At 45.5% G+C, this 27,349-nt stretch overlaps 1 protein-coding gene across 1 annotated transcript in view; it reads right to left on the bottom strand.

Annotated features, from left to right (window-relative positions):
• The window catches only part of TSLIG3A (tRNA splicing ligase complex subunit 3A), a 343,839-nt gene that overhangs the window by 243,254 nt on the left and 73,236 nt on the right, over positions 1–27,349 (bottom strand). The window contains exon 2 of the mRNA XM_086927472.1: positions 10,759–10,907. Within this exon, the coding sequence (XP_086783598.1) occupies positions 10,759–10,907 (149 nt within the window). The remainder of the gene's footprint in view (positions 1–10,758; positions 10,908–27,349) is intronic.

Genomic DNA, 27,349 nt, shown 5'->3' with positions numbered 1-27,349 from the left:
AAATCCTCAAAAACTAAAGAAAAAAATATTCATTTGTAAAGTCCATCCATCATTTCTATAATTTCCATGCATGTCAAAACGAAGATTATTGTTATCGATACAGTCCATGAAATTGTCTCTGAGGAATACAGAAATTGTTTTATTAACATGTTTTCTGGCTTTGCCAATCTGTGGACAAAATTGATTTGACCACTTCCATTTCTGTCTTTGACATAAATTCGAGTACACCAAACCGACAAGAAGTCAAAAAAGCTTTCCCTTTGGGTAATCTCACAAGTCAACTTTCAGTCATTCATTCCAGGAACCAACCAATATCACCAAAACATGAAACAAAAATATATCTATAATAGCTATTTATTTCTATAAAAGATTTATTATTCAATGGTTAAAAACAATTCATATGGAATTTTCTAATCCAAACCTATTTAACATCTAGAAAAAAATAACTGTGATTATACTGAAACTGGGTAAAAAGGACAATCAAGAAGACAATGAAAACATTAAAAACATACATCTTCCCAACATTAAAACATATGGGAGAAAATATTAGACAATTAATTTTGTCATTAAAGGAACACCAATCACAGATAAATCATTAATTGAAGCAAACCCTTATTAAAATGAGGTTCTTTTTGTCCTTATTCTTTAGGTCAATCAAATGTTTAAGTGATCTAGTGTACAGATGTTCATTGCATTGATGTGTTTCAGTGCATTTATTATTTTCTCGACCACTTTCCTCAGGAAAAAAACAATATCTCCATCAAACTTTATACTTATATCTTAGTGTAAAGAATTTTATCAAACAATCGGGGAATAATCCTCCACTCCTTGAACCAATTAATGCCAGTTAAAAACTCTAAATGTTAAACCACAGGTACTGCCTGACCAATACCTAGAATTTTTATCCAAGAATATGCATATGCAAAGTGCTTAAAACTATTGTTGGTGCTGTTGGCCCATGCCGTTGATAAGCAACTCTCAGCTTGGCCCAAAAGGCCTGAGACCGAACACGGTCCCCTGAAACTAGCCACGCCATGAGGGCTAGGGCTCCGTCCAGCACCTTTTGATGAGGACTATGATCCGGACTGAGAAAAAGCATTGGAAATAGAGGGAGTCAGACTGGAAAATCACAAGAAAGTTCCAGTAGAACCGGAAACCACACTTGAGATTTTCAAATGGGAGTGACCAGAACCATCTCTACCCGCTGACGCCCTACCTGGGCAGATAACCAGGTGATCTTCGCAAAAAGGGAAAAATACATAAATCCTTTCATTTCTCCACTCCTGGAGAAAAGCATCCGTGGCCGCTACCAATGGATCCGGTCTCCAGCTGAAGAACCTTGGCAGCTGGTGAGCCAGTCTGGAGGCTAACAGGTCTATCGAGAATGGGACCCAATGATCATTGTGGGACAAGAATACATCCGGATGAAGCTTCCAGAGACTGGAGTCCTTGATATGTCGCGAGTGAAAGTCTGCCACCTGATTCACTCGGCCAGGCAGATATTCCGCCAAAATCTGGTGTTCTAGACAGTACTGCCAAAATTGGGTGACGAGGTCAGAAGGAACTTTGGATCTCGTTCCTCCCAGATGATTGATATACCAGATACCTGCAACGATGTCCATTTTGTGGAGCACGCACAACTGTATAGAGTCTTTGGTCCAGCAACGGACCACAAAAGAACCAGCTAACAGTTCTAGGCAGTTGGTATGTAAGGTCTGTTCAGCTGGAGACAACAACCATCCAGTGGAAAACTCTCCACTGCTCCATTGCTCATGGCGTCATGCGCTCTCCTGTGTCTAGCCCTGTTCTAAGTTTCAACCCCTCCACCCCATTCCCCATCTATCTAGCTCACGCCCCTGCTGATAGTGTCAGTGTCACGGACAGGAAGAGACCAAACAGCGGATCACGTGATGTCGGGCTCCGGTATGAAAGACGAGGGAGAAAGAGAGAACTGTCTTTCCATTCCTTGAGACTTGCACCCTACACTCCTTTTCCAAGTATTCATATAGCCCTGCAAACCGTAGGTAAGGGAACTAACACACAGAGGCATGACCTAATTTGACCAGGATCGCACAATACACCAAGCAGGACACGCATTGACAAAGCCTGTAGGTCTGGAATTGGCTGCGTTTTGGCTTTATCAATACTAGTTTTGTCGTTTTTGCCAAAACGTTGTTCCTGAGGAAGCTGCCTGGCTCTGGTAATTCTAGCTTTAAAAACAAGTGGAGCTTGCCCGGTGAGTGACACAACAAAAAAACAGGGAGAGCCGAGCCAGAGCAGAATCCGACTCTGAGCCTGTGCACGCTCCGAGCCTTTCAAATATTTGCCACGTAAATCATGCAGCAGAGAGCTATTCACAAACCGTGGGACTTGTTGCACAGGACTGTTTTTTAACAAATGCGCACAACTGTGACACTAATATAAATGTGCATATCATGAAAAAACGTGTACATATTGAAAATGAGAAAGAAAGTAAGGAGGGGAAGTGAAAGAAGGGCATTAGGAACGGGAAGGGAAAAGTGGAGTTATAGGGATGACAGATATACGGAAGGAACATAATAGAAATGAATAGCTCAAACACAAGGAAAACAAGCTAAAAAGCACGCCATGCGCGTGCCCGCCCATGTGTTCTCCTGGCTCCAGCTCTCTGCAGACAACAGAGTGTGCATCCTTTCTTCGAGAACAAGCGTATTCATAATATCCGAATGTATGCCCTTACTAGCAAGCAACCCAGCGCGGGAAGGCCATCAACTAACTATTTACACGCACCGTCCGTAAATAATCCACCCTAATACCTTCGTACGTTCTTAGACTTGGACTCCTAAAGGATATCATTTGTTCGTAATTCAGGCATTTCCTGGTCAAACACCAACCAATCCGATGCCTGAACATATCCTGGGCGTCTTCTGGGAGTGGACGGCAGTGCTAACGTGTAAATGACATAGGAGTAGAGCATTGGGTGTCCCGTAGCCAATCGTAGTGCAACATACAGAATCCTTAAGCGCTGACTGGCTGGGGAGTCCACAAGTGCATTTTTCCGACCAGTCCTCTGACAGTCAGTGGCTGCTGTCTAGTTTAGAAGAGGGCGGTGCTTGGCTGAGGCAGTGAGCGGGTGGTAAGGTTTGCAGGGACATCGCGGTTCAGTTCGCATATTGGCTTCAGTAATGGTTAGATCCTATCAGGATATAATAAAGGCTGAGGGCATGGGAGACCGGGCACGGGAGACCTTTTCGGTTGGTGCTCACATTTCTAGGCGGCGGGGGGGGGGGTGTCTCGGTGCACGTGTGTGTGTGTGTGTGCGCGCGTGTGTATGTGTGCGGCGGTGGGGTGTCTCTGTATGTGTGTGTCTCTGTGTACGCATGCGTGTTTGAAAGCAGGGGGAGGTGTGGCTGTGTGTGTTGGAGCTTCACAGGAGATGGCCACAGCGAGCGCGTTTGCGCCCGCGCGGCCCGCTCCGATCCGATTCTTCAAAATGCACGTGGCCATCTCTTGTCTCCTGGGAAGCTGAGCTGCTAACAATAGGCTTTCGCGCGGTTAAAGCCACGAGACCTAAAAATGACTGGCTAAAGTATCTAAACCTTAAAACAAACAGAGAAGACATCAGTTAGTTTAACATACTCGCGTCACATTTCTAAAACCTCTATTTTAACTTCTATGAGGGTATAGGTTGAGTCACTGAACCCATTGGATAGCACATAAAAATTTCAAGTTAAACCTTGCCGTGTTGGTATTGCTATGCTGTAAATGGACCTGCTGTATAATTACCTCCACATGAAACATGTTAGTGCGGAATACCAGATTTATTTAGAAACAATAACCTAAGGGAGAGAGAAGTGGTGCCACTGCGCTCAATCGCAAGTGCATAGGCTTGTGCACACAATTCAAACCCCCAGCTAACGCACAGCCAGGCTCGCTCGTGAGAGCATCTTGGGACCTCGAAAGCTCACAGAGCTGTCGCACCCGACAACACATCTCCCTTTTGTATAACCATAATACATTTATGAAATTAACAATATAACTTTGTAGCTATACAATATGGAAACACTGATATATCAAAACAGTATCTAAGTTGAAATTGTATAAATTAACAAATTGCAAGCAGAAAGACATTTAAAAATACACTTTCAGAACTGATACTGTCCCAGACAATAAATTGAAAAAAATAAACATCTAAATATAAGCTTTCATCCAGTAGGGTGTGGTTTGTGTTCGTTCACTTGATCTATACCTATGTTTTATCGGAGTTAACTTTTGTTTTGTTCCAAAACATTTGCTATAGAAACATTTGGAGCTATTTTGATCAAACTTTTTTTTCTTCTCACATTTACCAAAATCATTAAAGTTTACCGGAGCAAGTGAAGATTTATTCCACTGCCTTCCCTCTTTTACACAAATTGCAATAATTCTTTTAGGATTGCTGAATTTCACATGATCTTTCCTGACTAAACTCAGAATCTTAATTCTTACAAAGTAGCCCATTTGAAAGTCCGTAAAATGTTCCTTTTTCATTGAGTAGTACCAGGAATACATTTAGTCTGCTGTCTTGTTTACAAACTTCTCAACTTTTGTTTTGCAGGATTGACAATTGTAAGATAACGTATTTCTCTCGACCCAATGAGGTTCTACTAAAGTGAAAGGAGTTTGCCCTTTACATGCTTGCAAAGGGGTTTCGCATGATAGGAATTTAACATGTCTTAAATATAAGATACAGGGTGTAGATTTTTGGATTAAGTTTGCCTTATGGTGCTAATAGGTTTATTTCCTTTATGGTGACAAAAACTAGGACGCCTATGGTCAATAAAATTTTCTTTAGAAAATGTAACTATGGCATCCGATGTAAATTTTACCCCATTATCTAGAATTAAAACATTTGGAATACCTTAATGTGGGGGTGTGGGTGAGGGAGAGAGGGGAGAGAGAAGTCACACATTTTCGCTTCCTGCTCAACATCAAAATCTATTTTTGGCCACCAATAAGTTTAACAATGTTTTGTGTTCAAATGTTCTATATGAGCTACATCTAATACACTGTTTCTTAAATAACAAGGGGGTACTAACCACTCTCCCCTGTGTACAGTACCATAAATTAGAGACAGTACAGACGACATTTCAGAAAAAAATCTGCAAATCACCTGAAAGATATCTTTCTTTAGGTCAACTGTAAGAGTAAAATGTTGAAGCTTTAAACAATTGATATCAGATACAGTGCTACAATCCAGTCTGTTTTGGAAATACAAGACTGATTTTCAAAAGCGACTTAAGCAATTAGAATCAATAAAGATTCCATCCATCTTATCTTTTCCAAAAATATGAGAGAGGCTTTTCAGTTAGCAAAAGTCAGCTTAGAAATTTTGTCATCATGGACACCTGCACAACTCAAACTCTTCCTAAAAAACTTTACCGCCAACTTGAGTTATGAGCTTGATCATTTACATTGTACTAAACTATCTGTGTACAAGACTTATGCTGACTCCCAGGAATATAAGCAAAAACAGCCGTATTTAGAATATACTCTTACACACGGCGCAAGGCGTGCAATCGTGATGTTGCGTTTGGGTATACTTCCCGTATTAACCTTTACCTCTTCCTGGAGACAAGACAGTCCCTTGCTATGTAACCTTTGTCAGGGGGGCAAACAGAATCTTGAGCACCTGCTTTTTATATGCCCAAACAACAAAGTTGTAAATGCAAGGTTAACATGTCTTGAGCCCATCTATCGGTCCTGTAGGATTGTCAATGCAAAAGATTTTATATCTCTATGTATAAAGCCACCTAATGTATATGTTTGCTATAGAATTTTTAAGTTTTTGAAAATTTCATTGAAAATGTATTAATTTGTATGAAAAACTAAATGTATATTTTAATCAATTTTGTGGTCCTCAAAAGAGTACCGAAACAAAATAAAAAAAATTCTTTTTTTTGACTTAAGCAATTACACACTCTTCCTAATCATTTTCAGTTTCTGTATCTTCCTCTATAATTGGAAAATAAGATAGGAAATCAGTCCTTTTGTAAGTGCAGCCTGGCACATGAACCAAAAGAAAGTTGTATTTCAATAATGTCATGGTAAATCTTGCAGTTAGTTTCTCATATTTATGAGATGGTCTGCTCAAAATGTATACCAAAGGCTTGTGATCAGTTCTAAGCTGGAAATTTATTCTCCATTATAATTTCCTTCATTTTTGCACAGCTCGAGCAAGCTAACATTTCTTTTTCAATAACTGAACACGTTTTTCAAAATCTTTCAAAACTCTAGTAACAAAAGCAACTGTATAGAAATGTTTGGGTAACTAGAACTTCAAATCTCTTTTGCTGGCGTGTACTGTGACACATACTGGAAGACCTGGAACATATGGCTGTAATATAGGTGCTTGTAACAAATCAGATTTAAGGTGAATAAAAGCCTCCTTTTGTTGAGGACCGCAGGCAAAGTGCACTGTTTTCTAAAGTAGCTCAGTAATAGATCCAACATTTTGAAGAATTGTAGCAGAGATTTCACATAAACCAATGAAATACATTACCTGCTCTCTATTTGCTTGGTTCTGGAGTCTCTTTAATGGCTTTGTTCAAACCAGGTTTATAAATAATTTCATTTGCACTACCTCTATGGCCCAAGTACTCTAGCTGGGTTTAACCAAAACTACATTTGTCCTGTTTCAAATTTCACCACTAAGTTTTCAAAACCTGCACTCAATCTGTGAATATGTTCATGGAGATTCTCACTTACTACTTATACATTTGATTGAAAAACTAACAATCCATCCATTATGCTCTGAAAGTGGCAGATGCCAGTTTAAAAGACATCCTTTTGAACTGGAAAATACCCTTCTGTGTAACAAAAGCTGTGAGATACTTGGATAACTCCGGAAGAGCATTTTGATAGCAAGTAGATCTTAAATCCAATTTGCAAAATATTTTTGCACTATTCAAATTTGTTTAATGGCCGTAGGTCAAAACACATGCACAATTCATTAGCTATTACAATAGGCGAAGCAAAGTAGAGCTATCAAAGGGTTCAATAACATGCTGTACTTAGAATTTCTTTAAGGCATTGGATTAATCATCCCTAATGCTTAAGGGGACATGTCTCAATTTGTGCTGAATAGGTATAGCATTGTCTTTAAATTTAATCTGCAATTAAAAATCTCTCAATAATCCCGAACTATCCTTAAATAAAACATCATACTTCTTAATCCACCGCTGAACCTGCAAATGATTAGTGATATCATGAACAGGATGAACACAAGCTATAGTGTCTGATGTACAACCTATTTTGTGTCATCTCAGAATTTCATGCAAAAGCTCAGCAAAAGACATGACCTTTTTGCTTTTGCCAGGTAAAAGAACAACCTCTAACATTGCCTTATAAACCCACCCTAATTTGTTATTTCCATTGAAGGTAACATAGACTTAGACAGTGAAGCATATATTCTGGTAACTAATTGTAGATACAAAACAGCCAATGAGGTCGATGTTTTAGCTTGAAAAGATTCATTCGTGAGATCAGGAATATACCTTGTTATCCCGCAGTCTTTTTCCCCGCGGGGAATTACACGCAGTTGTTACAACGACCGCGTTGTAATTCTGTATTTCATTACCCCGCAAGTCGTAACGACTTGCGGAGGGGGGCGCTGGATGTTTGGAATAGTCTAATTTACTATTCCAACTCCAGTCTGTGCGGACATTAGGGAAGGTGTTGGATTTTAAATCCAACACCTTCTCCCCCTTCCGCAAGTCGTCCTTCCGACTTGCGGACCAATGGTATGCGGAATTAAAACACGGTTGTTGTAATGACCAAGTTGTAATTGCCCGCGGGGAAAACGTTTTGTGGTAAAAATTGTTCACCTGATATGAGGATCTTCAAGTAGTTCACTTTTCCGAAATTTCTCAAATGTGTAATGAGTGAGGTTAGTTACCCTGGCTCTAAAATCCATTAACAACTTGACTTTTTCCCCCTCCCACAACTATATAAGCAGTGGGATTCTCCCAAAATTTAAGATCCATAGGATTAACATTCAGCGCTACATCTTTTAAACTAGTCTGTATTTCATTTTTGTCTGAAGATTCTTCTATTTCATTCACTTGACCTTTCTTTTTTATACACACTTTAGCCAAATGGCCCTTAGCACCACGCGGATTACAATTTCTCTTAAATGGAGGCCACTGTTTGAAATTAGCTGCATGACGGGGAGATACGCAATAAATACATGCACAAAATCTGTTGTTTAAAATATTATCTTTTGACTAAGATCTGAAAGATAAAGACGTCATCTGGCAGCTTGCTTTTTATATTTAGTACTGATTCATCAGCATTTTTCCTCACGATTGTCATTTTTGCCTGCGAATGATCAATCATAAAAGCACCATCAATCCCATCAGAACGAGATAATCTTTTCAAAGTAAGTAATTTCTCTTGGATGGGCTTGTTATGACATCTGACAACCAACCGGTCTTTTTTGAGCTGTTCAGTAAAGTTTTCTAACTCACAGTTTGCTGTTAAAATTCTTAAAGCTGTGGCATAAAATTCCACTGACTCTTCCTGTTTTTGTTCTTCAGAAAAAAAACGTAAACCGTCTAGGACAATGCTTTTTTGAGTATCAAACCTCTTCTCTAATCTTTGTTCAGCTTCTTGAAATTCATCCAGCTCTTTTTTTTCAAGAGGAGTACACACAGGTAAATGTTAAAAAATACAATGGCTTTCTTTTCCTAGGAAGTGCTCTTAAACAATTGTTTTCCTTTCTGTTCTATAGCGTTGTGCACTAATAGCACCAAGATAGACAGTAAATGACCTGTCCCAATCCTTCTACTTGATAATTGGTTCACCAGGTAAATCCAAAAAAGGAAGAGGAGAACCACAGCTTGCATTTTGAATAAAGAAAGTATTCCAAAAGCGAATTGTAAAATTACCAATAAATGGTGTCAAAGAGATATAAATATGACGACAAAATAATAATAATGTGATGCACAGTAATGAAATGCACTTGAAAGATTTTCCAATTAGGCGCGATTGTATGATTCCCCAAACTAATATATTTGGTTCCACAACTAATAAGTAAATTCAAAAAACAGCTCATAAGCATGATGATTATTTAAACTAAAATATTGAGTTTGTAATGGTAATAATAAATCTATTTTATACTGGCATGCACATCACGTTTGGGATTATTACAACAGCAGCACTCCTCAAGCAACAGAAGATGGGGGAGTCTCAAGCAGGATCAATGCAGCGTGGAAACAAGTTCTGAGGCTGAGCAGCTTGTCGCAAAATATGCTGTTTAAATACTTCTGAAAGAAACAGGTAAATATGGAGTGCAAGCTTTATTGAATTGTAACAACCTCAGGGAGAACGCAGTACAGCGATCTCACTCAATCTCAAGTACGCAGTCTCCGCCAACAAAAAATAAAGGCAGAGACTTGCAGACACATAATCCAAACCCTGTGCACTGCCGGAAGCCCGATCGCATGAGTAGCTCACGACCTACAAAGCTCACTGAGCTACCAAGTGCTATGGCAGGACCCTCTTAAGCATGGTATTCTAATGTGACAAAGTAAAGCCCTTGTGGTAGGCGACTAAGCAGGAAATATTTGGGCTTACTATTATAATTCGACTATCCGCATAGGCTTGCTTTATCGTCTTTTCTGATCTTCCAACATCAAAGAGTCGGTTTTGCTTCAAGTGCATTTCTATGCAACTGGAAAATTACTGAAAGCTTATCTTACCACTCCTGGCGAGCATAAGTATACCAAACAAAGATAAGAAGCCAACTCACTAAGCCGGTCTCACTTCCAGAACGTTTCGTACAAGAAACTCGGAGACAAGAACTATATCTTTACAGGTAAACTGTCTTTGATGTAATTATACTACAGAAATACCTACAAACCGAAAACACTACCTACCTAGTACACGGCACGCACCAACATCTGTTAGCAATCCAGTCCTGATACTGGCAATAGGTGTTTTTTTCTCACCTCTTTTCTTTTTCGGTCTCCTTCCAACCATGCAAGTGTTTTTTATCTGTTTTCTTTCTGAGAGGTATTCAGCTCACAGCTCAACTCACAATTCTACCTCCTTCAAAAGGAGCTATGTTCAAAAAAATATACCACAAATTCCTAAATATAAATTCTTTGGCAAACTAGAAATGTCCAATCAAAATGTATGCACAACGGTCACAATTAAAGCATACTTACTAAAATAAAAAATTCTTTAAAAAAAAAACGTACCTAAATAAAAGAATATTTACTCCTGGCGTCTGCCCCATCCCTCTCTATAGGTCTAAACCTGTCACCACTGCCATCTTGTATGACAATTGATAGTATAGGTTTCGGAGTGCTGATTTTGTCATGTTGTCTATTTTCTGGTCGTATTATCTCTTTTATTTTATTTTATTTATTACGATTATATAAAAAGAGTGGAACAAAGCATAACATAAAACTGCGTAAATATGAAAGCTAGAGTGAAATGCATTGTTAATGAGCGTTCTTTAAAGTGTACTTTTAGACTATTCATGAAATCCATACTAGGATGAAGAAATAGCGACTTCCCTCCCAGCCATGATTCTGACTCACAGAAGTAATGTGTAGTCAGGCGATATGACAACCAGCATGCACACCAATAATCTCCATTCAGCCCCAGAACCAGAAATAATCTTTTTGTCTTGGATTGAACTTAGTGTACATTGTATGATGATGCTGTGAACCTCGTCAGTTAGAAACATACATTTGTTCCTTCCTTTATGAATAAGCGTGTATAATTACTTACTGTTTGTTGCTTGTACACTTTCCTCTATTTTGCAATACAATTTGAGCTCGGAAACCAGCCAGGCGCAGACCTTTGTGTATTCTGGTGAAGTGGCACCACTCGAGGAGGCTTGACAGAGGGCACCCTCTTCCAGCAAGGGCCCTTTGTAACTTTGGAGGAAAACACAAACTACTCAGTACATACAATTAACATTAAATAAAGTGCATATCATAAAATACAGTTGAGTTGGTTTCTCTAAACGTGTGTTGTAGGTTTCTGTGCTTTAGTATGAATACATAAACACCATTAAATGGAACACTTGAAGTCAATGATTAAGCAATTCATACTTCAAAAACCTTACTCTGGGGAAAAGGGGTTCACAGGGGATGTCGGCTTTCTTCTATTTTTGTATCTCTCCTTTGTACCAAATGCCTCCCATTCATGCAAGAGTGTTTATCATTATGGCTATGTGCCATTTGATTCTCATCTTAACATCCCACAAAATGAGCGCTTGTGTGGGCCTTCTGATGAATGATGCTATTCTACTGCTGTCCAGTTCAGCACATGACCTTGGTTCTTGGGGATCCCCCATATCACACTCTGAAGAGCACCCCTCACCGAGGTTACGACCCAGAGCTTCTATTTGATTACACAGTAAAGTGAATTTCTAGGGCCAGATGTAAGACATAAGCATTTTGCAACTTCCTAACTGCAACTTTTTGTCACTCGCAATTAGGAAGTCTTAAAATGTGATGTATAACAGTGTCTCAGACACGGTTTGCAATTCCCAAATGTGACGCAAGGATCTGCCTCATTAATGGTCACGAAGCAGGTCACATTTCGCGACCCATAGGGAATGGCCTGTAATCACAGTGATGGTGACCTGCTGGATCAGCAGACCACCATGCTTGTGATTGCTTTTTAAATGAAGCAATTTTTTGTATGGAAAGGTAGCAGTTTTCCTTAAAGGAAAAAAAGATATATTTAAAAAATATTTCATTATTTAAGAGTAGGAAGAGTAGACAGTGGCCCGTGGGACCACTGCCCGATCTTAAAAATGTTTGGTGCCCACATTCACTAAGAGGAAGGGGTCCCTTGGTGACCCCTTCCTGTTTGCGAATGGGTTACCACCTCCTTCATGGAGGCAGTAAAATATGAATATTCAGCGACTGCAGGGGGCGTGGCTACGGAGGCGACCAAGATAGCCGCGTCCGCTTAGAGCTCCGTCGGTCAGGCGATGTTCCCAGCCCCGATCCTGCGGTGAGGGAGCCTCGCCACATGCCTGCACCATCCTCCTGTGGCTGCGGGGCTCTACGGCGGTGTTTGATGCCGCCATAACTTCCGAGGAAAAAACAGGGTGCTGGCCCTACAGTTACTTTCTTCAGGCTCTTAAATTCGAGCGACAAATCAGGCTTATTTCCAGATTTGTACGGTATCATTTATTTATACCTTCTACTTTTTCTTTACTTTGTTATTTTATCAAACAAATCCAATTGTATGAAAAAGATACCACATTAACATTTACAATTAAGACATTAGCACAACAATTCGTTATATACACATATATACATATTGCACCATTGCTATGCAGCAAAATCAATGTCTTCGCATTGTGATCCAACAAATCATATTTCCACAATGTTTGTAAAGGATAAAGTCGCTTTCAAAAGGAGGTAGAAACAAAGTGAATGACAAAAAATTCAGTGAAAAGAATAAGTCTCAGACTATGTGAGTTAATCAAAATTCTAATCAGTCCAATCATTTGGTTTGTTCCTTCCTATTAAGAATCAATTACCTCCTTTATGTTAAGTGGCGCTGAGTGTGCTTAAATTCAAACACAGGATCCTGGATGCGGCAGAAGTTGTGTCTATCCGCCTTGTATCGATGTACTCGGTCTCGTTTACGACTCCTTTTTCAGTGCTGCTCTCTCTGCTCTGTTTCACCTCGGTTCATGATTATTTCAGTCCCGGTGCTTTTTGCTCCCTGCTACAGCTTGGTATCTGTTCGCTCTCGCCAGCTGTTTGCTCACATTGAATTTAAGCACACGCAGCGCCACTTAACATCGAGGGCGAGATATCTTCACTAAACAGACTTTTTGAATCTTCTTGAATTTTTTAGAACCTACAACTAGAGAGAAAAAGACAAGTGAACCCCGGAAACTTGCTACAAATCAGAATAAAGACTTCAAGAGATAAAGCACCGGATTATGAGTGAGGTGACTGGGGTGGTGGCGAATGCAGAAGCTCGGAGGTGTCTCCTCAACATCTGGGAACCATCTGATCACAACACGGCGCAGACCCAGTGGGTGACCCTGGGTAACATGGTGGCCAAGCGGGACATAGTGCAAAAGTGGGGTGCTGCCACGGCCCCCCTTGTGGTACAGTGGAAAGCCAACATGGATTGGTGTATGTTCCGGGAAAAGACGGTCTATGTTGCCAGGGGTAGGCCCCAGAAATGGACTAAAGTGTGGGGAGCCTGGAATGCTTACCGGGGTGATGTATGCCTGCCGCCTGAGCCGGTTTCTCTAGATGAACATATGTCACCATAGCCTGTGACACCAACTGTGACACGTTGAACTGTTTGATCCTGTTTCTCCTCCTCCCTTCTACTGTCCTGCTTCACTCTCCTGTATTAGTGACTTAATGCTTGCTCTCCCCTGCCCGCTACCAATACCTTGACAGATTTCTCTACTCCATTGCCACTCTTTAACGCCGTTTGGCGATTCTATTTTCTTGGTTTTCTGTTCTTTTCTAATATAAAATATAAAAAACAACCTTCACTGTTCTGTTGCGAATGTTTTTGCACTATTGCGCTCCCGATTCACCATGCTGCCTTGCCTCCGGGATGTTAGGCTGAATAGCTGTGTGCTCTTTCAAATAAAGGTTTTAAAAATGTATTTAAAAAAAAATATTAATATATTCTTTCCAGGTGACGGACACCGGAGAATTCCTGTGTATACCTACCCCTCAAAGCCATCCACACTCCCTCACTTGCCCCTGGCTGTGCGGCGCACCGGCCTCCAGTATCGGCTCACAGAGCCAGCCCATTGGAGAGCCGGTATCTCTGCGCCCTTCTCCACCTGCAAGTTCCCTCCCAAGGTCACTGCAGTAATTCCATACCAGGCGGCGCCTTATTGAGCGCCTGTTGTCACACTGCCTTTAGCCTGGGAGATATTGGGTTCCGTGCAATTTGCAGTTTTGAGTGGTGCTGGCACTTGACACGCCCCCACCCCTTATCCTCTTTCCTATATCTACTCACATACTGCTTCTCCCCCATGCTCTGTACCACCTATTCCTGCTCAAAATACCACCTTCTGAACCTTACCTTCACGTCTCCGGCTCCATTACTAGCCCCCCGGTACACCCAGTGTCCAGCAATGAGGCACCATAGCTCCTGGTTTCCATCGTAAATTGGGTGCTAATTGTGTGGATTGGTATAATCCTTCATTGTCCGGTTTGTCTGGGACTCCTTCAGTGCACTCGACTTCTACTTCTGTACTGGGGAGACAATACTTCCATTCAACCTCTATAGTGAGGTTTGCTGCGTGCAGTGTGATGGGGGGAGGGGGGTAGGGCTGTGTGTCTGTCACCTAATGCATGCACTGAGGGATCTGTGTATGACTCGTGGCTACAGGTTCGAATGTCAGTGAGTCCAATCAGGTATTCGGCTTTTCAAGGTCGATATAACGAGTAGCATGGAGTACAGTATACAGACCTACTGGTGAGTAGAGCCAATATACCTCTTGAAGTGAAAATGTGCCTTTCCCTACATACATACCACTTATGCCTGCCACTTCAAATGTGTCCTATGTAGTTAGTTTCCCATAGAGTTTGCTTTCTACAATGCACTGCTCTGTACGCCACTCATTTTGGCGCTGTCCTCCTTCGCGCACTCTTTTAAGTGCTTTGCACCTTAGGTATCGGGTGCTCTCCTCCGTGGAATGCCCCTTGAGTGCCCTACTCCCCTTAATTTAGATCTCTCAGGTTATTTGGAGCTTTTATGTAGAGTTCAATGTCAGCCTGTCCGTAATTTCAACACCTCCAAATGATATCGAAATTGTGTGGGAGATCTTGAGGATTGCATGGCCCACCACTACCTGTTACAGCTTGGGAACGTTTGGTGTGGGACCTGGCAAGTTTGACGTTCTCAAATGACCAAGAGTCAGCCTTTTCGTGATGATTTACTATGCCTAATTGTTCCCAGTAGTGGCATATTATTACGCAGTGCTAAAGCCACTTATGCTTTCAAGGTATCCATTTATGGATTCTTGGCAGGCTTTATGAACCCGTATCATGGTGTTTGTAGATGTACGGCTCAAATGACACTCTTCGTGTGGTTTTAAATCTTTGAAGTAGGTGGCTGAAACAGATACTAAGAGGAAGAGTTATGCAACGTTCGTGAGTCTATAAAAAGCACCAGTCTTCAAAACCAGAGTTTAGCTACCTAATATGTACTTTCAATCCCCAGAATCCATACTTTCGTTTTAATCTGTAACTGACAGTGAAATAGTTATAAGTCTGATTGCTCTTTCAGTGTTCCCCTTATAGACAACACTACCTAAGCTGCTACTCATCACCCTCCCATAGACCTAACAAGCACTGGCATAGCCTATAGGCCTCGCCTTTGGGACCTTATAAGTGTTTAGTTATCCAGCCCAAAATCCTTTGTGCAACATCATCAAGTGTTGCATGGCTAAACACTTATAAGGTCCCAAAGGTGAGACCTATTGGCCATGCCAATGCTTGTTTTTATTGCTTTCTCAGTCCTCCAGGCAGCTCTGTAGGCTATGGGTTCTTCAGCACACCCACCCCATGTTACTGTGTAGCTCTGACCCCACGTGAACTTAGGAGATCTCATTGATCAACTCAGTTGGACGGCACACTGCTTAGTCCGAAAGAGGGCACTGGTCAGGACCTCAAATATTAACATGAAGCACTTTATTTCCTTATATGCACTGTGCAGCTTTGTCCCCATTATCGCACGGGTAAGGTGGCAATAGGGTCCAAGTTCACTCATCATGCATGTTGCCCAGTATTTCAACTATCCTACAAATGGGCACTGGGGAGAATCTACAGTACTTTAATCTGAATTACTTTTAATACGCACAGTAAGCAAGTTATAAGCCGACCTCCTCCACAAGGGTAAGCCTCCCTGCACTTACCCCATAGTTAGTCAAGCCACTCCCATCTCACGACATTCGACAAGCCCATATGCTATGCACTTAAGAAGCTCTTTAAAACTGTACTCAAAGTGTGCACACTTACTTCAGGCACTTAAATTAGCGACCTCCAACAGGGATCTCTTTTGGAAAACCAACATGTCCTGCGTGCCTACTTCTTAATAAAAGTATTCATTTTAACGTTTATCAATAGTAAAAATGTGTAGCTAATTCCAGTTACAGTATTCACTGCCTTTTTAATAACTTCTTGATCAGCTGGCGCACTGTTATGACTGCTCAGGAGATGCTTCTAAAGTAGTCAAGATGGTTTTTAGGTCGAGGGACCGTAGGGCTTGGCCGTAGGCTAAGACCGGAAGTCCGGAGAATTATTGTTGTTTAGTGTGGCAGCTTAAACCCGCCTCTGTCCTAGTCTCTCCTCAATTGGCTGGCTTCCTAAACGGAGGCCAGCCATTGGAGGAGAGAGCAGTCCCTCCAAAGAAGCTCCGTCTTTTTCGGATTTGGGGGCGTAAGTTTTGCTGTTCTTTAGACAGTGACGTCGTCCGTCACTCAGGACAGCAAAACACGCCCCCGAATCCGAAAAATTTCGGAAGCTTGAGGCCGCCATTTCTACCCGACTGCCAGACGCGACAGACCCTCCGTTGTCCCGATGCTGTATTTTCCGACCATTAGTTTGTCATCCAGCCTCGGTTTCCTTCCTTCCGCCTTTCCTCTCTCAGCCTCCTCCTCTCCCTGCGCTCTTTCCACCGCCAGACCCACATCCCTTCCTCCCGCTTATGTCCACCCAAACCAGTCCTGCAGCTCTGCGCCGGGAAGGGCTTCTCACGCCACGCCACTTAGCCGTCCTTGTCTTGTTTTGCTTTCTGTGCATTCTGGCAGTGCCGAGGCCTCAAGCCTTCCCCTCAAACCAGCTCCCTAATTGAAGCCACTGATACCCGCTTTTTCTGCTCTCCCCACCCCCTCCCTCCTCGCAGCATCCACGCTCACACCATCGCCAGCTGCCCGTGCGTGGCTTCCAAGTTCTCACAGTGTGCAAGGGCTTTCCCAAAAAAAAACCTTGACTGCCCCCTCCCTCCCGCTGGGATTTAAGAGCTCCAGGCAGGGGAAGAAGTGAAGCCCGTAACTTTTTTTTTGTGCCATTTGCCGTTTTTCTGGTTTTGCTTTCTGTGCATTCTGGCAGTGGTGTTTATACAGTCCTGAATTTAAAATTGGAAAAGCAAAACTAAAAGCACCAAAATGCAACAACACTGGCAATAGGCGGCCACACCAGCCAAACACCAGCCTGCCAGTGTTGGGGTGCGAGCAGCTCGCCCACTCCTGGTTCACGCATCGCATCAATGGTAAGTCTCTGAAATGCAGGACTACAAATACCAGCATGCATCGGAAACCGTCCCCTGGAGGAGGAACTTGACGAGCGAAACCCGTAGATTTCCAGATCCACAAATCTTCAAGTGCTGTCTCCTCTCTCACACTGTACCACTTTGTGCGGATGCCCGCAGCTAGAAAACGCAGCCATGCCCGCTTCTGCCCAATACACAACATTTCTCCGCGGCACAGTAGTCCAGTAAAAATAATCCTATCTGGTGCCCTGCAGAAATCCACGGCTGGGTGCTCAACCGCTGCAAACCCGGAGCCCTGCACGGCGCTCCCGCTGTCAGTCTAGGGCACCGACATGCTGAGGGCCAGGGAGGGAGCTGTTTGCTTTACATTCACCGCAGAGCAGCAGGGGGGCATCTCCGGCAACTCGTGCGGAAGTTAGGGTTGGACTGAGGAGGCCGAGCCCGAGCTCAGACAGCAACACCGACAGGTGCACACCTGGAAAAGCACTTTCTAGAGAGCTGGGTCAGCGGCTAGCAAAAAATATGCCACATATTTCACATTCACAATAAGACATGATGAAGCCATCAAACACAGCGCCCAAAGCTTCAGTGAGCTGCATAGCGGCACTTTGGATGGCTTGTGAGGAGCTAGGGGGTAAAGTGGTGCAGTCTTCAACCATTTAACTCCAACGCTGCTGTGCAGACAGATAGCGTGGCTTCTTGTTTTTAGAAGCATGCAGCAAAACGTGTACGGGAGGCACTGCCTGTACTAGGCAAAACAAAAAACATCACTCACAGAAAACGTTTAACTACTACGTTTACAGAAGGTAATATCGCCGAGCTTGTCAGGTCAGCAGCCGGGCACCAATAAAACAACACCCACCAACAACCACCTGTGCTAGATGAGATGTCCGTGCAGCCAGCGAGCCCGGAGTCGTCGGTGATAACGCCAGGGAGACATTTTTCTGGGGAATGCACAGATCGAGATGCCTTACCTTTATGTTAGTCCAGAGAGCACAGTAGCATGCAAAAACAAGCAATAGCACTTAACTGATATGCGATATTTGGATGTGACACGAGCCTTAGGAAGATTTGCAGTCGCCATCAAAGGCATTTTATTTGATTTTTTAGTGGGACTTTTCGGGTAGGACTTAAGTCGACTTCTATTATTGTGAGATTATGAGAGAAGCTATTTTTGACACACCACCTTCAGTGCCCTCATTGACCTCCCTATGCTGCATTGAACGGTGCCCTGACATGATTTGTACCGCCCTGAAGTACTTTTAAAAGCTGACAGGAGTGTGCATCCACAGCATCCTTCAATATGAGGGCTTCCTAGCACGTAGTTGCAGAGGTTGTGATGAAATATTATTATCTAGCCATAGGAATTCATGTCTTTGTCGCTCATGTGGCAACATGCATGCTCACTCTACTTCCTGACCTTGTATTCAGATTGGCATTGTTTCTCTTTTGAGACAAACATTTGTCTGCGGTACTGGAATTGTGTGTGCCAGTCCCACACTTCACGGATGGACTAGACGCATAAGGATATTAGTAAATTCAGAGCAAAAATACTCTCCTGCACTATAAGCATTAGTTTATTTCGTGATCATATCTGCCACGTTGCCCCGTTATTTCACGAGCATTGCTGCCTCGTTATTTCATGAGCATATCTGCCACTTTGCCCCGTTATTTCACGAGCATTACTGCCTCGTTATTTCATGAGCATATCTGCCACTTTGCCTCATTATTTTATGAGCATTGCTGCCTCGTTGCCCCTTTATTTCATGAGCATATCTGCCACTTTGCCTCGTTATTTCACGAGCACTGCTGCCTCGTTGCCCCTTTATTTCATGAGCATATCTGCCACTTTGCCCCGTTATTTCACAAGCATTGCTGCCTCCTTATTTCACGAGCATTGCTGCCTCGTTCTTTCACGAGCATTGCTGCCTCGTTATTTCACGAGCATTGCTGCCTCGTTATTTCACGAGCATTGCGGCCTCGTTATTTCACGAGCATTGCTGCCTCGTTATTTCACGAGCATTGCTGCCGCGTTATTTCATGTGCATTGCTGCCTCGTTGCCCCTTTATTTCATGAGCATATCTGCCACTTTGCCCCGTTCTTTCACAAGCATTGCTGCCTCGTTGCCCAGGTTTATTTCATGAGCATAGCTGCCATTTTGCCACATTTTATGTGTGACACTTTCAGACATATCCCGCTTTTTAGCCAACAACATCAATGCTACGAATTTTGGGCCCATAATGCGACTTTCTCTTGGAACAAAATACAGGAGTGGTTTCGGTATCACACATGACTTGGGGTCACCTCGTAGCAATGTAAGAGCCCTCCTCCGTTCATGTAGAAGCATTACAACCAGAGCCCGCAGCTCTCCTTCGTCTCTCCTCACCCCCCCTTCCCTGTGCCCGCAGCTCTCCTTCCTCTCCCCTCGCCCCCCCTTCCCTGTTCCCGCAGCTTTCCTTCCTCTCCCTCTCCCCCCCCTTCCCTGTGCCCGCGGCCCTCCTCCGTTCATGTAGGAGCATTACAACCAGAGCCCGCAGCTCTCCTTCCTCTACCCTCGCCCCCCCTTCCCTGTGCCCGCAGCTCTCCTTCGTCTCTCCTCGCCCCCCTTCCCTGTGCCCGCAGCTCTCCTTCCTCTCCCCTCGCCCCCCCTTCCCTGTGCCCGCAGCTCTCCGTCTCTCCTCGCCCCCCTTACCTGTGCCCGCAGCTCTCCTTTCTCTCCCCTCGCCCCCCCCTTCCCTGTGCCCGCAGCCCTCCTCCGTTCATGTAGGAGCATTACAATCAGAGCCCGCAGCTCTTCTTCGTCTCTCCTCGCCCCCCTTCCCTGTGCCCGCAGCTCTCCGTCTCTCCTCGCCCCCCCTCCCTGTGCCCGCAGCCCTCCTCCGTTCATGTAAAATGGAACTTGATAGGGTAAGACCTTGATAGCATGTTTTTATGGCCAGCCTTAAGTTCTGAGCCTTGTGTAGATCCTTGCCATGCTCCATCCCATGTACACATCGGTTTACATTGCGTGTCCCAGAGTATATCCTGAATTTCGTGTTCATGGTTCCTCGTTTGCGTATGTGCAAACTGCGTTTCGTGTGCAGGACTGTGCTTGCCTTCTATTGGGCCACGTGCAACCATTCCGGTACTTGGCTCTGCACAAGCTGCGTTTAATTTACATGACTTGTACCAGTCCATGATTTGCTGAATCTTATGACCAGGACTATGAACGGGTCCACAGCGCTGTACATTTCACGTTCATGACTGGCCGTGTATAGCCCAGAACATGGTGCGACATCCCCATGTGTTAAAATGTCGATTGTACTGGCCCAGGGAAGGATGCTTTTTTTATGTACAAGGTATTGAACGAATGAAGTGCCTCTTCAAATTGTACCTCCCTGGGGAAAAATTACATTCCTATTTTTTTATTAAGATTTCCCTTTTTTGCATTTAAAGAAAATGAATTTCCTGGTATAATTACATATGTGGTTACAGCTTGTTCCTTATGAGCCATGCCCTTCTTTCTAAGTTTTTGACGTATGTAGCTTAGGAGGACATAGTAGTTTGCTGAAAATGTGTGCAGAATGGGAGCCTGTGTCATTGCACCGTCAGTACAGCAGTCAGACACTAGCGTGTTTTCAGCTCGTCTCTAGCCCACCGCATTGTCACGATGCCCGGGGCGACCAACAGCGGGGTACCGAGGAGGCCAAGCCGCAACTAACTTAACTACATACATAAGAAGAGGAAAACATGTTAATTTGACCTTTCTCTAATGTAAATCTGCTGCCATTTAAAATTGCCTCTGCTCCCCTGATTGTGACGTTTTTCTTGTCTCTGCCCCCCTTATTGTGCTCGTTTACTTGCCTTCTGCCCCCTGATTGTACTCGTTTTTCTTGTGTTCTGCCCCCCGATTGCACTCGTTTTTCTTGCCTCTGCTCCCCTGATTGTGCCATTTTTCTTGCCTCTGCTCCCCTGACTGTGCCATATTTCTTGCCTCTGCTCCCCCGATTGTGATATTTTTCTTGCCTCTGCCCCCTGATTGCACTCGTTTCTCTTGCCTCTCCTCCCCTGATTGTGCCATTTTTCTTGCCTCTGCTCCCTTGATTGTGCCATTTTTCTTGCCTCTGTTCCCCTGATTGTGCCATATTTCTTGCCTCTGCTCCCCTAATTGTACCATATTTCTTGCCTCTGCACCCCTGATTGTGCCATATTTCTTGCCTCTGCCCCCCTGATTGTGCTCGTTTTCTTGCCTTCTGCCCCCTGATTGCCTTAGTTTTTCTTGTTTTCTCTGTTTCTCAGGAGTGCATCTTCTGTGGCCCTCCACGGCCCGAGAGTAGAGGGTAGGGGCGCAAGCCCGTGCCTTGGACATTCATAGCTACCCTGTGTGTGCTGACAGAGATGGGTGGTCGTCCTGCATAGAGGGATTGTTTGAGAAACGTTGTGTTTACGTAAATTTAAAAGACTTGCCGGTAATAGGACTATTGATTTGGGGGCATGATGAGCATTGAGCAGGCCAGAGTTTAATACCTATTATTAAGCCCTACATTATTAGTTATAGACATTAGCTGTGCTGGTACTAGGTTGGCATGCTGACTTTAACTGGGATTGCCCACCCCACCACCTGTGCCACTTGGCTCAAAGCAGCACCGGCCCTACTTTTCTATGCACAGACCAATCCTGCGGGAAGAAAATAAAAGTGAGCGGCCGCGCTCGTGAAAAAGCATAAATCGTTGCCGCGGGAAGAAAATAAAGGTGAGCAGCCGCGCTCGTGAGATAGCACGGAAGAAAATGAAACTGACGGCGCAAAAGAAAATGAAACTGACGCGGCCGCGGGGGGGGGGGGGGAGTGAGCGGGCATTAATCGCAGGGATGCGCTGCACGTAAGAAAATGAAACGGACGGCATGAAATAAAATGAACCTGCCGCGGCCTCAAGGAAAACAAGCTCTCAGCATTGCTGTGGCGGGGGGGTGGGTGGGGGAGCGGCAGCCTTTGAAGTCTGATACGAGGCACAGACAAATGGTGGTGTGACGTGGCTGGCGTGTACGTGCATACATCACATGAACTGTACGTGTTCCGTAAGTTTGGTAGAGTTTTTGAACTGCCTACTATAATCTCGCCTATCTATCCCTGTGGGATATAATAGTCGAGACCTAAAAATAGGTGCAAAGGCATACCATAATGTGTATGGGGCTCACTCCCTTGCTATTAAGCAAATACCCCCTTGTGACCACACTGGCACACATTTTGTGCTGTTGCAAACCATGTTACAGAACTGACCTCCTGTAGCAAGTGTTAAAATACCAAAGTGCCCCGAGATTGAAAAAAGTGAGCGCAAAAACCTGTTGCACCTTTGATCATATGTGCAATATGACCCTTAGTAAGCAACGATAGTCATAGTGAGAGTATCAAACCACATTGATTACAGGAAACTCACTTTTGCGAAAATGCGAGAGCAATTAATAAATGTTATGTTATGTTATGTTAATTGATTTTTTGAGCGCACAGCTGCCCCAGCAAAGGGGCGTCCCGGCGCTATAACTGAGAAGGTAACATAACTAACAGAAAAAGAGAAAGTAGGGAAATTTTAATAAGGCAGAGGGAAAAGATATGTTTTAACAGCTTTTCTAAAAACAGAAGATCTTCTAAAGATTGAATATGCACAGGAAGCGCGTTCCAAAGCTTAGAGGCCAGCACAGTGAAAGAACGACCACCTAATCTGCATTTTTGGAAGCGTGGAACAAGTGCTAGATTTTGACCTGCCGAGCGAAGGCTGCGTAAGGGAGTGTACAGAGTCAGGAGGTGCTGGAGGATGGTAGGGGTGCCTGTTTTAAGGATTTTGAACGCGAAGCACAGAGTCTTAAACTCTATGCGTCTGATTACAGGCAGCCAGTGTAATTTGGAGATTGTACTGTAAATACAATTGCTTTTCACATAACAATAGTTCAAAGCGAATTTCACTACGAGTCTTACTTCTGTATTTCCCGAAGCGAACCATACTCCTTGAACCTGTATTTTATAGCAATAGGAACCCTTAATTGCCCTTTTAGGTCCCGTAATCACTGCAATCATGGCATCTTTGTTTCTCTTTTAGCATTCTTTGGGTCCAGCTGGAAAGGGTGGGCTGATGACGGGAAAGGGTTGGCATGGGAAATCCGGGCTGTTATCTGCACACAAAAGTGCCCCACCCTGCCTTGCAGAGTGCAGCTTGGCTTCCTTGGTTTGTATTGCCAGCACAGACTCTTAAACCATTTGTTTTTAATTCCGCCCTAAAAACACGCAGATATCAGCGAAGCACTGACCGGGAAATAAATAATAAGCATTTTTTGCCATAGTATTATGAGCCTTTCTGCAGGCCCTTCCAAACCTAACAATGCCACTTTTTTGTGTAGTGAAAGACTTGCCAGTGACGCAGCACAGATGATTCCTTCCACGAGATTTCAAGTAGAAGCACGTATGTTCCTAAAACTGGCATACATGGCATGCTCATTTAGCAAAATGTTCGTTAACGGGGTGCAGCGTTTGTTTCAACCATCAAAAGTTTAGTGTGAGTTTCCAGCCTGGTGTCCGTCCTCCTCCCATCAGCGGCCCTGGGTGCATTCACTGCAGTTTCTTTACACGCCTAAACGAGCGGAGTGTTTTTAACCTTTTAAGCCCTCAGCGGGTATGTGTGTGACCCTGCTCAGGTTCAACGTTTGTGGAACTGTCTTCTCATGACACCTCGGGCCAGGAGTGATTTGCAGTGATGCCATTACGAAGCAGTTTACAGTTGGGTCTGCCTTGCTTTAACTGTCAGGGGAGGGAGACATCAAAGGTGTGTGGCCCCAGAGAGACTTGGCTGGACAGCTGTCTCTTACCTCTCCATCAGCCCGTCTTTTCACAGGGCACACTGTCTCTAATAACATCCCTGCCTCGGATTCTTTAAAGACGGTCAGGTGGTTGGGTTGGACAAAGGGACCTGAATGTAAACGAGTACACGGGAGAAGGAAAATTAGCAAATCTAAACAAAACAAAATCTGATCTGTTAAGATTTTAGTAAAAAGAGAAAACAGACTGTTAGGATGGCGTTGTGATGCCTATTGGGGATGAGAGTTTTACAACGCAATCCCGAAGTCATTGCTTAAATGCACAGTGATATTAGGTATCACTTTTCTTAGATACTTTTAGGCTGGTGTGTACTATACAACTAACTGTATTAATGATGCCCTGCTTGTGTTACATTAATGTCAGGTGGCCACCTGCTGTCAGTCCTAAGAGACCCTCCTCAAAACCGAACAAAAACCAATCAGTATGGACGTGGCTAAGGCGGCTGTGATGGCGGACGCGGCTTAGTAGAGCTCCGTCCCGCCGCTTCACTTCTCCGCCAATTATCCTGTCTTCCCCCCCGCCTGTGCCCATCCCACGGCAGTGAGGGGCGGCGGACGGTGTCCGACCGGCGTGGCGTGAATCTTGGCCGCGTCGGAGCCCTAGGTCGGGCGCGGTCGGCCCCGGAGTTGGAGCGGCCTATACCGGCGGTTGAAGCCGGGACCTCAATTTTGACGACGCCCGAGGAGTAGGCGAGCTGCCGGCAGACGGCGAGAAGGGATGGCGGGGCCGCCCGGCCCCCTCCCGAGACACAGACATCAGCGAGGGGCTGCATGCGGAGAGTGTTGTCGGGCCCGGCGCTGTGCCTGGGGGACCGGGCGGCCGCCGAAGGGCTGCGGCCGGCGCGGCGCTGACCGACTGGCTGCTGGAGGCGGCGATACCCTGGGAGAGGCCTGAGCCCGGAGACGCGACCCCGAGTGTGCACTGGGGGCGCGCAGCGGCAGGTGTGCGGAGCGGAGGGGAGCACGTGGTGGATCCGGCGGTCAGGTCGGACCGCCGGATCCACCACGCCGTTTTTGACCCGAGGTGCATTGGCTGGTGCCCAATTAGCCACGGCAGTGGCCTACGACTCAGTGGTTGTATCGAGCCGCGGCGTGCCCCCACCCCCCCCCGGGGTGCCCCCTCGCAACAGAGCAGAGATCCAGGGCATTGGGTGCGCGGGGCGGTACGCCACCCACGACGTTGACCATTATTGACTGCGTAGGGCTGCCCGGGGTGGCGGGGGCCTGGCGATTGCGCTGCCGTACCCTGATCGCGGGCTGGTGGAACTGTGTGGAGGCTTGGGGTGAGTCATGGAGATCTCCGGGGCCCGCATAGCACAGCGGAGGATTGCTGCTTGGCCCGGCGCGCCGTGCTGTGGATTACCTGGCCGTTTATGCCCGGTACATCACCGAGGGATTAACCAGTGGGCCTACCGGCGGGTGGCTGACGGAGGGCCCCTCAGGCCGCGACGGAGAAACCTAGTGGGTAGCGAGTCAAACTTTTCTACCAGGCGGATCCCATTGGCTGTGGACCATGACCAGAGGTGGCGGAGGCAGCGGATCCTCGAAACAAGGCACCCTCAACAAGTTTACGGATGCGGGTGGAGCGGCCGGAGCCTCCGGGGGCCCTCCGCCCCAGGGGCTGGATAATGCTGCGCTTTTGGCGGCAATCCCCCAAGCTAGAAACACCCTGGATGCCAAGATAGGGGCAGTTGGAACCGATGTCACGCTGTTGCGCCGGGACTTGCGAAACGCGGTGGCACGTATCACCGAGGCTGAAACGAGGATCACCAGAGTGGAAGACGGCGTGGCAATATTGAAAAATAAAGTAGCCGCCATGGAAGGGATCCAGAAAGGCCTGGCGCTCTGGGCGGAGGATGCCGAAGGACGGGCCCGGCGCAACAACCTGCGGTTCGTTGGTTTTCCAGAGGATTGTGAAAAGGGGAATATGGAGGCCTTTCTTACTCAGTGGCTGGAGGGGTGGTTGCCGCCGGAGTCCCTTTCTTGCTGCTTTGTCATAGAGCGGGTGCACAGGGCGCTCGCTCCGAAGCCGCCAGTTGGAGAGCGCCCGCGGCCAGTGATAGTGTGAGAAGTTGGCCCGATATGCAGTGTTCACTATTCTAGCGATCACTATGCATCGGTCCAAACGACCCTTATGGTGATTGGTTGTAAGTCAACCTTAGACCAGCTATCCTAGTAGCGTGGATACGAGCAGTCTTCGGGCTAAACTCTAGAGGGCGTGTTACGCCAGCTGTTATACCATCACATACCCCTTGAACACCAAGTGAAAGGACACCACACAAGTGTTATGAAAATAAACAGTGTATTTATTAGAATCACAACAGCCCTGTACTCTTTATGAGGACAGGGTACTAAGCACACAACGAAGCTCTTAGGAAAATACTTCAAGTGCACAATCAATACAAGTGCCCGAGGGAACGGAAAGTTTAGTGGTCTCGGGCGGACCCGATAAGGCAAGTCGGAAGCGAGGGAATCTGGACCCTTAAATAAGGAGGCTGTGCGGGCACCGAAATGCCGAAGTTACCTAGCCCCAAGGGCTGCGGCTGCACAAGTCTTTACAGACGTCGGGAGTCTTCGCTGACGAGCCAGGAGCCGGAAGGAAGGAGTGGCTGGCCGGCGACCAGTGGAAATAGTTCGTAGAGATCCAAGCCTGGATCAGAGATGGATGACACCTGAAAGCAGAGGGGACCAAGTTCGTACTACTAGCCAGTAGTCAGAGGGTACCAGGAGGGCACCGGATGATCGTCACCTCGACTAGGTGAGTGGGCGACGCTAGGCTCTGCAGTCTCACGGACCAGGAGGCGTTGTCGGCGACCAGGATGGAGGTGCGAGCTGTCCCACGAAGGTTGATGCTTTCGGCGTCGCTGGGCCCAGGATTGGGGCAACAAGCCTTGGCAAATTTCAGGGCCACGGGGTGGGCCTAAAATGGCGTCTTGAGTGGACCAGGAGGGTCCGGGGTGCTCCTCTCGCAGAAGGGAGCGAAGGCCAGTCTGGAGCAACCAGACCAGCAGCGTTGGTTGTCGGATGTCGTCAAGAAGGTCACAAGCCAGCGGCTAGTAACCAGACAACGGGTTGAGCGGCAAAAGCAGAAGGGCCCCACGCAGATCGTGGAGATGCTGGGAGGCTGCACTTCGGTGCTGGAGCTGCTCAGGGTCGGGGCTTCTCGGACCCCAGAGCACTCACCAGAGGATACCTCAGTGGTCGTGCTGGTTTAAGAAAGCGTGCAGGTTTTGATGATGGCCGGTCCCTCGA

The sequence above is a fragment of the Lissotriton vulgaris genome, chromosome 6, assembly GCF_964263255.1.
Source record: "Lissotriton vulgaris chromosome 6, aLisVul1.2, whole genome shotgun sequence".
NCBI lineage: Eukaryota > Metazoa > Chordata > Amphibia > Caudata > Salamandridae > Lissotriton > Lissotriton vulgaris.
The sequence above is the reverse complement of the archived record's forward strand: the minus strand, read 5'-3'. Positions and strand labels throughout refer to the sequence as shown.